General features: G+C 36.4%; 1 protein-coding gene across 6 annotated transcripts in view; it reads right to left on the bottom strand.

Moving 5' to 3' along the window:
* myt1lb (myelin transcription factor 1-like, b) overlaps nt 1-12,363 on the bottom strand; it is a 249,930-nt gene that overhangs the window by 50,885 nt on the left and 186,682 nt on the right. For all 6 annotated transcript variants that reach the window (XM_088353855.1, XM_088353850.1, XM_088353854.1 and 3 more), the window contains 3 exons: nt 9,656-9,763; nt 7,498-7,658; nt 443-729 (listed from right to left, as the gene is read on the bottom strand). In XM_088353855.1, coding sequence (XP_088209981.1) covers nt 443-729; nt 7,498-7,658; nt 9,656-9,763 — 556 coding nt within the window. The remainder of the gene's footprint in view (nt 1-442; nt 730-7,497; nt 7,659-9,655; nt 9,764-12,363) is intronic.

Below are 12,363 nucleotides of genomic sequence, written 5' to 3'. Positions count from 1 at the left end.
TTTTTGAGATGAAGTGTTTGAGGAGTTTGTAAGGATTGGATGGATTGAGAAATAAAATTGTGATTGACATAACTGAAGTGGTAGTGGAACTGAGCAAGCGTGTGGATGAGAGACTACTCGGTTAGTTTGGACACTTAGAAAGGATAGATGAGGAGCGAATGATGAAGAGGATCTACAGAACAGAAGTAAATGGAAGGAGACCAAGAGGAAAGCCGCGATTGACGTGGATGGATAGTGTTATGAGTGCACTGGAGGAAAGAGGTCTAAAGGTAGTGGAAGCTAGAGCTCTTGTTGGTGATAGGAAGTTTGGTTAACATTCAAAAGAGACTAAAACCATACATATTCTCCAAGTGGTTAAAAACAGCATTCAATTTACTTTGAGGATGTCTTGGATTGGGATTTTAGGTGATGTTCAAGGAACTTTAAGAGGTTAATCCCTTACATGCGAGCAGAGATCCTGTGGCTTTCCCCCCATTTCGTGGGGCATCTCTCGACATCGCGTGGACAGGTTGAGGATGGCGGTGGCGGCCATGTGAGCGGCTTCCATGTCGTGGGTGTAGTCAAAGCTGCTTTTGCTGCAGGTGCTGCTGGCACTGCTGCCGCTGCCGCCACCTCTGCCGCCTCCTCCCGCTAACCCTCCTCCGCAGCTCAGGCTGCTGCTGCTGCTGCTTGGAGCGTAAGTGCTGCTGGTGCTACTGGCTGAGCTGGAGTTCTTGCAGTACCGCTTGGCTGGAAAAAACAGGGTGAAAATTGAGAGTTGCAATCAACCAGGCCGCCTTAAGCACATCAAACCTTTCCACTGTTGCAGTTAAACTTTGAAACACTCCAATGTAGGGGGTCTTAAACTCATTCGAGTTTGGACTCGCTGATGCAAAGATCCGGATAAGGTTGGGCCAAATGAGGTTTTCCACAAAAACAGCGCTGGTAAAAACATTTCACGGTTCTTAATAGGACAGTGTCTGCAAGATGTCGCTGTAATGTGTAGTGCAACCAAAAATGAGACCAAGGAAGACTACAAACTTCAGAGACTAAAAGTAAGCAAAAAGCACCATTTTACTTCGAAATTTTACTCAGCCTTTCCTCTAAAAAAGACAAAAGGAAAGGAAAAAAAATACATTTTTTAAATAAATTAAAAAATAGGGAAGATGAAATAAGAAAATAAGGCATAAAGGGAAAACAGAAATAAAAAGAAAAAATAGAAGAAAGAAAGCAATTACGAAAAATTGAGAAAAACAAATAAAAAAGGAAATAAAGAAAAGAAAGGAATTAACTAGAAAAAAAGACAAAGCAAAAGTGTTCTTTCTCTTTTCTTTTATGTTTTCTTTTTCTTTTTGTTTTTGTTTTTTTCCTGGGTTTTATTTTTTGTCTTATTTTTTTTTTCCATTTTCTCCTTTACTTTTTCTATTTTTTGTCCTTTTCTTTTTTTTCTTTTCTTTGTTCTTTTCTTTTTTCTTTTCTTATTCCTATCATTTTCAAAAACAATCAACTTCTTCCAAAAACCCTACAAAATACATCACATTCCAAATCTGATCTTGTTTAATACTTTTGTGTTTTTCATAATTCAATGTCCCTGGGTTTTAGACTCGATGAGTAATTCATCATCAAATCAATGCTCAGCGGATTAATAAACCTACTGTAAGTCTAGCTCTTTCACAATTATGAGACTGATTATTATTTCATAGTGTAGACAATTAGCGTCCTCTTTTGGAAATTCGTGGTAATTGAAATCGGCCTACTTACAAATCCAAAAACTCTTACGTTCTAAAGACAAGATAAAATCTCTACAATTACAATGCACGGGTAATGGAAGACTTTTTAGCATTATCCACATTATGTTGAACTATCCCTCAAAACATGTTTGCCTAAAACAGGAATAACACTCATTGAAAAGTATACAAAGAAAAATAGGAATCAAAATTATGTGGATGCACACAAATAATTTGAAAGTACTCAGACCATTCACTTCAGGAACTTTCACTTTACGGTGTACTCCCTTTTGTTGCAAAAGAGTTTCGTTATTGATGGCTATATTTTGAGTTTTTTAAGGGGTTAAGATAAATTTACACTGGTATAAAAGCTTCACACAGACATCTTGTAAATGTGTCAAAGCGATGTTTATTCAGTGTAGTTTTATTAAACACTATAAGGAAATATCTGCAGAAATGTGAGGGGTGTACTCACGTTTGTGACATAATGTATGTATTTCAAGGTGTGAGATAACAATAATTTATTAGGCTTTGACAGTTACATTTCCAAAAATAAGCCCATGTTGGTCCAACATCACTCTTTAGGCATTAAGGACAAGCTTCGCCAGGCTCTTTTGTACTTAATGGGTTACAAGAAGATTGATTTGTTGTTAAGTATGGTCTGAAAATGGAAACAGCCGGTGTGGCAGGTTGTAACCAAAATCAACCAGACAAATGTGATATGTGTGTGCAAGACAAGATGATAAAAACATTGCCTTGGATAACAACAAGCCTGACACATTATTGCCATTTTTTTCTGCATTGACAAAACACTTCTGTTATTTTACATTGTCCTAAAAATTTCCAGATATTAAATAACTTTTTAGGTATGGTGACCAGTGTTTGGACTACTGCGTTTCAAAGAAACACAATTACTCATTACCGTAAATTGTTACTTAGCAAATTTTGTAATTCTACCTTTGTTACTACAAGATGAGTTACAGCCTTATTTTAGAAACTTAATTTTTGCAGATTATTGAATTTTAATGTCTTCGGATCCCTGAATACACCTGCATCATTTATTCTATTGCACCCTGGTGATCCTGGAAGGGGGATTACCACTTGTGAGGCCCCTTCTCAAGGTTTCTTATTTTCCTCGTGCTGAGGTTTTGAGTTTTTCTTGCCCGCATGTTGGTTTAAGATAAGGGGATAGTGTAATTGTAATCCTGTGTAGTCATTTGAAACATCTTGTGATTAAGGGCTATACAAATAAATGTGACTTGACTTGATTTTTATCACATACAGCCCTCAATCCACCAATCACATGTACTGTGGGAGAGGGTTGTATTATACAGTCCACAAACCGACGGAAAACCAATCAGGGAAATGCAGGCAAAGAATTTACGGTATGAATATACCGTGTGCTGAATATGGGTCTTTGATTTGTAAAATGATATACTATACTGCTCACTTTAAGCAAAAAGTGATAAAGGCAGCTGAAGAAGCAGGCAACCTGGAAGCAGCAAGAAAGTTTGGTTTAGATAAAAATATCAGAATATAGGAAAAGGATACATAACAATAATTTGCACCTAAAGCCAAACGTGTAAACAGTGGACATAAACACGGATAGTACCCTCAAATGGAGGAGAGCTTCGAGTCATTTAAAATCCAGAGGAAAAAATGGATGTGAAATGTGTTTGTTTGGAAGATTGCAAAAGCCAGGAAATATAAAGCTTTAAGGGAAATTATTGTTTGATTAAAGTTTGCATATGCCCTTGTATGCTTTTATCCTCAAAAGTACCTTAACAAAGCCAAAGATTAGATCCAGGTGCTGTTTGTATTCATGCAACAATTGTATCCTCTTGAGGCTCGCTTATTATTAATCAAGAAAGCCTTTACTTTAGTTCCGGGAAGTCTGCTTGAAAGCTTGACCCTCTTTTTACATTCCTTGACTTAAATGTTACGGATTGTACCTTTTGTGTTACAAAGTTTCACTTTCCTTACTGCTCATTTATTATGCTCACACGCCATCTAGAAACCAGCATTATAAGCTTCATTCAAACATGTGATTTCTGTCAGATCTGTTTAATTTATTCATGTAATCTCGCTTAAACCAATCAGATGTGTTGTTTTAAGCTTGTGTTTTCAATAAATGAGACTCTAGCCATTGGGAGCGCGTGATTCCTTCTTGAGCCGATTTTGGAAGAACGCACCTTCAATGGAAAGGCTATCAAAAACCTAATCTCCGACCAGTGTTCATTTTACCTCAAAGATCTATGGGTCCCAACAGAGATCTATGGGTCCCCAAAATTTAGTGTTATCGAGGTTGAAATTGTAAATCTGCGACAAATAAATAATATAAATCTATATATTCATTCAGTTTTAATCGTCACAGTTTATTGGTAATACAAATCAGTTATCACTTCAAGATTTTTCAGTTCACAACAATATTGTACATTATACAAAATATTATTGCTGAAATAGTTGTATTAAGCTATATTTTCATTCAGTTTAATCATCACTGTTAATTGGTAATACAAAGCAGCTATCACTTCAGATTTTTCAGTTCACAATGTTGTACAGTATACAAAATAATATTGCTGAAATATCTATATATTCTTGCAGTTTTAATCATCACAGTTAATTGGTAATACAAAGCAGTTATCACTTCAACTTTTTCAGTTCATATATTCTTCGTGGTTTGCTGTCCCGCCATAGTTGTAATGCCTTCTCAAGGTCCAATCCATTATCATCCTCCTCATAGCGTAACCAGGAATATAATTTAGTCCATTTCGGCAGAAAAGTACTTTTCTTGCTTGGAGTATTCTTTTGTTTATTTTCTTTCGTCAAATCGTTCGCTTCAAAACACGGGTTTTCCTTGCCTTCGCGGTCTTCTGAAGAACTTCTCCGCCGTTTTTTCGTGCCGGAATTATTGCCGTTGTTACCACTTCTGTGATATGTTTCGACTTATTACCGACACTGAAGAAATGACCAATTTTTTGTTGATTTGCACCTCATACCAACTGTTTTTTCGGAGGCATACTTCTCTTTCACTCGACAACCGCCACAATAATGACGTCATCTCGAAGCAACGAGATCTCGTTTGCCGAGATCGGCGCGAGACCAAAACAACAATGGCGGATGGCGGATCTGCCTGATGAAAAGTTTGGAGTGCGGTAAATCTTTGTTAAAAAAAACAAAAAACAAAAAACAAAAAACGTTGATTTGACCCAATGCGTCCCCAGCAAAAATTATGCGTCCAGGACGCGGGCAAACGAGAACACTGTCCGACTCTTTTTTTCATCCTAATACAATCTAAAGCTTTAACCTTGACAGAAGGCTTTACTGCTTCCGCATATAGGTGCACACTTTGTCTTTCATTTATTTTTTTATGTAGCTATTTTAAAGCAGTTTTAGGGGGCGGCAAGTATAAACGATAATTTTTTGCTACTTTTTGTTGTCAGTAATCTGGTGGGCAACTGAAATACCTTGTAACCAGTTACTGTAATTAAGTACAATTTTTCAGTAACACGCCCAACACTGATGGTGATACTAAGAGACAATGTGAATGCACATCGAAATTATTACCGTCAAACTGTAGAGTATACATAAAGTTAAACGGCACTCCAGAAGAAGCAAAAATACTTTGGGTCCGAGAAATGCAGGAGGTGGACAGATTTGCCTGAAGTGTAACAATGGAATCCTGAACTGACAATATAGACACCTTTATTACAGATCACAATAAAAAAATCCATCATAATATATTAGGCCATGATCTACCGGAACTGAGCATTGTTGATCACACTGACTCCAATAATTCAAGATTAGATGACTTCGATCCTGACCACAAATTTCTATCAGCTAGCTCAGACAATTGCAAATATTATACTGGATATGAATATAATACTTTTGTTAAATCTGAAGGCAAATTCTCAATAATGCACTTTAATAATACACTTTAATAAGTATTTATTGACCTAAAAAAAGCATTTTATACCATTAATCATGATATACTATTAAAAAAACTGGAAAGATATGGCATCAGGGGAGTGGCTTTGCAATTGATTCAAAGTTATTTGACAGGGAGGAAGCAATATGTAAAAATGGGAGAGTTTTCATCTGAATATTTGGACATCTGTTGTGGAGTTCCACAGGGTTCTATCCTGGGACCAAAGTTATTTAATTTATATATTATTTTTAATGTTTCAAAACTATTGAAAATAGCAATATTTGCAGACGACACTAACATTTTCTATTGATATGATAACTATATTGATTTGGTAACCTGCATTAATCGTGAACTAATTAACCTAAAAGTATGGATGGATATAAATAAATTATCTTTAAATCTAAATAAAACCAAAGTAATATTCTTTGGTAATCGCAAGGCAAATCAAGATTTAGAAGTAAAAATGGATGGTGTTGCAATAGACATTGTATCAGAAATTAAGTTTTTAGGGGTCATAATAGACAATAAATTGAGTTGGAAAACACACACCAGACACATACAAACTAAGGTATCTAAAAGCATTTTAATAATGAATAAAGCCAAATTTCTTTTAAATGATAATGCATTGTATTTATTATATTGTTCTCTCGTTCTGCCATATTTAACATATTGTGCAGAAGTCTGGGGCAATAATTACAAAAGTTCACTACAGCCCCTTTTTATCCTTCAAAATCGTGCAATAAGAACCATACACCGGGTAGGATATCGGGATCATACCAATATTTTATTCGTGCAGTCCAAATTATTAAAATTTGATGATTTAATAAAATTTTTCACTTCACAACTGTTATTTAAGGTCAACAAAAACATAGTGCCAGAAAACATACAAAAATTATTCACTCGGAAAGAGGGAAATTATAACTTGAGGGGCTGTAGTGAATTCAAAATCCCAAAGGTGAGAACAACCAGGAAAAGTATGTGTGTGTCTGTGTGTGGAGTCAAACTTTGGAATAATTTACAAGATGAGATCAAACAATGTCCAACTATCCATGTGTTCAAATTTAAATACAAAAAAGCATTACTGGCGAAATACAAGGATGAAGAGAATGGGATATGAGGGAGATTGGAACTACTGCGTTTAAAACTATGGCTAACTTGTTATTATTGTTGCTATTATTATATCAGAACTGTTATCATAAATATTATGTTTATTTTTATTGTTGTTATTATCATTGGCGCCGCAGTGACATTTGGTAACTAGGCGCATTATGACGTTGAGGGATGGGTATTGCGAAGATTAGCGTGTAAAATATGTGATTATAGTAATTATTATAATTATTGTTATCTGACCTATGTAATAGGTCATATATGTAAAGTATATCCACGAGATTTTCTTTATATTAGACATAAGAGGAAAGGAGGATTTTTAAAATGTATTTAATAGGGAAGACAACATCTTACCTAATGTTTACTATTATGTGTACAGTAATGCTAATTGTAATTCACCCTGGTCAATCCTGGAAGGGGGATTACCACATGTGAGGTCCTTTCTCAAGGTTTCTCTTTTCTCCTCACACTGAGGTTTTTGAGTTTTTCCTTGCCCGCATGCTGGTTTAAGATCAGGTAATTGTGTAATTTTGTAACTGTAATCTGTGCAGTTCTTTGAGACATTTTTGTGATTAAGGGCTATATAAATAAATTTTACTTGACTTGACTTGGAAGATAAAGGGGTAGGAAAAATAAGCATCTGTTTCTGACTACCCCTTTTCGAATATGTTATGTGACATTATTTTGTTGTTGACTCATTGTTTTGTCCTGTTTTTATTTTAATGTTCGAAATAAATTCATTCATTCATTCATTACCGTCAAATCCTTTTGGGGAGGTTTCCCTGTGCCCGTGAACCTTTGGTGCAATGGCCCGTTTCCCGTAGACTTGGTGGTTGTTGGTGCTCTCGAAGGCGCTGTAGTCAAAGCTGGTCTTAGAGTACTTCTCCAGCTCTTTGGCCAGGTTGGATCGTGGAGAGCTAGTGGAAACATTGTTGTTGTCACCAAACTGAGGGGAGTCTAGTTGTTTGACAAAGCACATAGGCCTGGAAAATAAATGACGAGTGGGTGGAAGCTGGACTGAGCCACTGCAAAATTGCTCAAGGGAGGAGGAGGAAATTTGGCTTAAAGTAGGCAGACTCAAGGGAAAGTGCAGACTATTGGCAATTTTCCAGGACGGAAATACGGAGGAAGATGCTGGTAAATGGTCGCTGTTTCACAGAAAGGATGTTACCTTCATTTGTGGGACACATTACAATGCAATTTGAGCACTAGGTGGTGTAGAAAGTGCTCTAGTTAATTTACTATTTAACCTCCAGTCGCTACAAGGAAAAGCTTTTTATTTTTACTCCAAATACTTCTTCTGTTAATGATTTTTAATTTGATGAACATAAACAGCATAGGTCCAAACCATATCAAGCAAAAGACGCTGAACAAGATTTGCAAGTGTAGTTGTGACATTTTAGTATTCGTTTAACTCAGGGATGTCAAACTCAGTTCGACTATGGGGCCGGGTCCAAACTTTCTGTCAGTTAAAGCATGTTAACTAAGACTTTAAGCTTTGTTTTTCAGTATTATGCTTAATGTTTTAGTCTACATTGGTAACCTACCCTACAAATTATAATCATGGAAGACAAGGATCCTTTCTAAACATACCTGCCAACAGTACCACTTTATGTGCTGGACTACCACTTTTGGCCCCTTAAAACGTCTACTGCTTTTTGGGAAATATCAACCTCTTTTAAAAACAAAAGAAAGAAAACAACAAAAATAAAATATTGACTCGAAACTAATATTTTAGTCTACGGAGCGTTATTTTGAAGGAAGCCTATGTCTTTGTGCATGAATGAACTGCTCCAACGATCACATTCATTTTTTGTTTTGGTAAAAGTTTGTCACTTCCAGTTTCAAACAAGCACAAGTTGTTATTTATTAATATTCTGGCGACTGGTTGCGATTTGCATGTAAACATAGAGAAGATTATAAAATATACCGCTTTTGATTGTGAAAAGATTGGCATGAATGCATTCATTCGCAAACAACACGGAAGAAAGATTTTCATGTTTGGCATTTAATGTGTTAAGTGGTTAACATTAACAGTTGAGTTAAGGCAGTTTTACATCTGAACCAACCCACCATGCTACAAAAAGTTCCCTCCAGCGGCCAGGGAGAGCATTTGGTTTCCATTTGTTTAAGAAATTATAACTTATGATAAAAAGGACCGAGAAACTCTTTTTTTTTTTACATATTCAGAAATGTATGGCGACCCGGGCTGCATCCAGATTTAACTTTATAGCAGCACTGAACGTAGAACAAAAGAAAAAAAAACACAAAAGAAATGCAAATATTACATTGAGAAAATAAACAAATGTGTTCTTGAAAGTGGTGCCCGTAAATTGAAAAATGTTCTAGTTGCTGACGTGATTTTCTGCCTGAGGTCATCATTGCAGCCTCTGTCAAGCTGTCTGTCTGCCGCGTGCATGTGTGTGTCTCTCTTAGAAGCATTTTTTTTTCATCTTTTTGGGGGTTTGGGTTGGTATTTGGACTGTATTTGAAAAAGTAATTTTCTTATATATCAATTTATCAAGGCTGTTTAATTGATAGATAAATGTTTTTATTTGAAACTTCAAACTAAACTCCTTACCATCAACAGGAAGTAAACAATTGAACTCTGTTGGAAGTATTCACTTAAGGCCGGAATGTGACACAAGGAAAACATAAAAAGACTTCACCCAATGTTAACATATTTGAGAAACGGAACAAAAAGGAAATAAACACTGAAGCCCGACAGAAATTATTTACCGAATAAGGAGCACCATCAAAAGAACATGTACCAATATTTGATGTGACTTAATCAAATGGTAGAACAGTGTTTTTTTTTCTTTCCATCTTCTGCCCTGAATTCGCCAAAAGTTTTGACAGCGACTGTTTGAAGATAAACCTAATAAGAAATGAGTGAAAAGCCGGTTGGTTTTACCTCAAGACTCTGTCAGAAGCCAGGTTGGGTTTGGAGCCATCACAACTCTGGTGTTTTTCTTGGGCCCTGGCCAGCTTCTCGGCTGCAGCGATGGGGCATCCAGAAAGACTGTGAAATAAAAAACGGTGTCAACATTGGCAGGATATGAAATCGCACACACAGGTTTCAAGGTGCTCAACGGACGTATTCCAAAAGGGGATGGTTGTCGATGTGCGTTAGAGTCTTGTGTGAGTTCACAGTTTTTTGTCTGGAGAGATTTACCATAAGGCAGCGGTGCTGATGGTGACTTTAGACATATGGGGGGAAAAGGATAAAGTTTATAGGTAGAATCAAAAACACCCCTAGCTACACACACATTTGTGAAATAAGAATCACAAGATTTTTGTCTACATGCCTGATTTACATTACCTGCATGATAGATGGCATCGGCAGGTATTGCAATTAAGGATGTTTCATTCCACAGTAATATAAAAACGGGGTGGCCAAACAATTGCCTCTTGGCCACATATAAAAAGTCAAAAAAATAGAAACACTCAGACATTGCACACCATTGAAGCATAAGGGATTGTTCAGTAGATGTTAAAGCATTCATACTTATAGCTTTAAAATTGTATAGTTAAACAATAATATTTAGCTTGAGTTGTGGAAGAAAAGGAACCGTTCAAGTTCCATTCAGGCTTTTTAATTTGGCCTGCCAAACAAAAACGGGAACAATATGATGAAAATAGATATAATTGTGGATAAAGTAGTACGAAATAAAACATATTCTGGGAGGCAGGGGGAGGGGTTCCAGCTTTGTCCCATTTTCCCTTTGAGTGTCTCCTGCAAAATACTCTTTCAGAAGTACAATGAAAACACTACAAAACTACTAAAAAAACAAAATATCAAATTAAGTGCTTAAGGGTAAAGTGCTTAGTTTGAGGTGTCCTTTAAAAGGTGAAAGTTAAATATTATCTGTATTAGTATGTGTTTACTACGCCCAACTGAGTTAAAAAAGAATTTATGCTTTCTTTTCCATTGCGCCTATCGACCTTTATCTTACTTTCATCAGGCCAATTCGGAGTGGAACAAACCCCCAAAAAGATAAAAAAAAGAAGAGTTTATTAGAGCGCTCACACTCAGATCATGTGTTACTCTGTCGCTATCTCCTGGCTTAAAGTCATGATTGCAGCGTCAAGTTTTAAAATGCCACAGGCCACCTTTAAAGACAGGGACATGGCATATCATATACGCGTTTGAATTAATTAATTTTCTTAATTTTACCATTTTATAGTTACACTAATAGTAAACTGCGAGGAAAAGCATGAAATTATTCTCCATCTGGGCCCGCTACTCCAAAAAGTTTGCCCACCCTTGATTTAAATTGATACCGATATCCACATCTTGAGTAGTTTTCAATATTAATACCACATAGTGATACTTTTAGTACATAAATATTCATTCCCTTTAAAAATAAATAACTTGTTTTTTTACTAACGCTTTGATTCAACGGAAATTTTTAATTCCTTTATTTGCATGTTCCTTATTGTTACATGACGACTACTGATATGATAATAGCTACCATCAAAAATACCGATACCTTCAAAAAGGTTGGTACGCACACTGGTACAGATAACTCACCCATCCCTATTTGCACTAATTGCAATTAACATAAAAAGTCTTAGCTTAAAGATGTCAGGACCAGAATAGGTAGCAGAACCCACTTGTGTAACATTACTCACAGTTTATTGGGGAGAAGAGAAAGGAGCGCACACTCGATCCGGAGATCGTTCGTCACGGGGAGCAGATTGCTCGGAATGCGGAAGTGGTCAAAATCAAACAGATTGTGGCGAGAGCAAAACAGGAGCAAAAACACAGGAAAAACGGAGATTCTCAGGGCTTGACGTGTCAAAACAGAGTTTCGCAGACGCTCCAACAAAAGGCTACTCTCAGGACAGCGTTTAAGTAGTGACAGGGAGCAATCTGTCAACGAGTTTCAGCTGGTGTCCATGGGCGGGGCCAATTGGGCGCCCTGGCAACCGTGACAGAAGCTGGCGCCACACGGCGGGGCAATTGAGCGCTATGGTGCAACATCTGAAAACTTAAGCCAGCAATTATGACTTTAAACCAGAATATGGTAGCAGAGTAATAGATGTTTTGCGTTTATTGTTTAGACACGCTTGAGTAAACTCTTCTGCCCGAAACAGGCCTGATTAAAGTAAAATAAAAGCAGGTAGGAAAATGAAGCATGAAGGTTGTTTGAACTGGGCTTTGTTAACATCCTTAATAGAGTAAATCTTTAACTTTTAACTTTTTCAGGAAACCGCAAACAACGCACCCCACATTTAAGTGTTAAATGTCGAAAAATCTCGCTCATCTATGTGAAGAGCTATGAGTACAATTGGTTACAATTTGTTCACTGACACTGTATAATTAATTGACTTAACCTACATTTAATGTTCTATCATGGATGAGTACTTTTATTTTACATTTGTTGTTTTCATTTCTATTTTGAGCTGTTTTTATTGTCTTTTAAATGTCTGATTCAAGTCAAGCTATTTAATTAGCCGCCTTGGCAATATTTTGTAAGAAAACAATCTTATATTGAGGTCTTAAAATAATTAAACGGACAATGTTACCTAACAGAGCCATACATGGGAATATATCTACCGGTACTACAGTTTGGAATAAAGTGCAAATGACCTGATACGTATCTGATCAAAAGTATA

The sequence above is a fragment of the Urocampus carinirostris genome, chromosome 15 (genome assembly GCF_059441175.1).
Source record: "Urocampus carinirostris isolate Australia breed hairy pipefish chromosome 15, RoL_Ucar_1.0, whole genome shotgun sequence".
In the NCBI taxonomy this organism is placed as follows: Eukaryota; Metazoa; Chordata; class Actinopteri; order Syngnathiformes; family Syngnathidae; genus Urocampus; species Urocampus carinirostris.
This window is presented reverse-complemented; position numbering and strand designations above follow the sequence as displayed.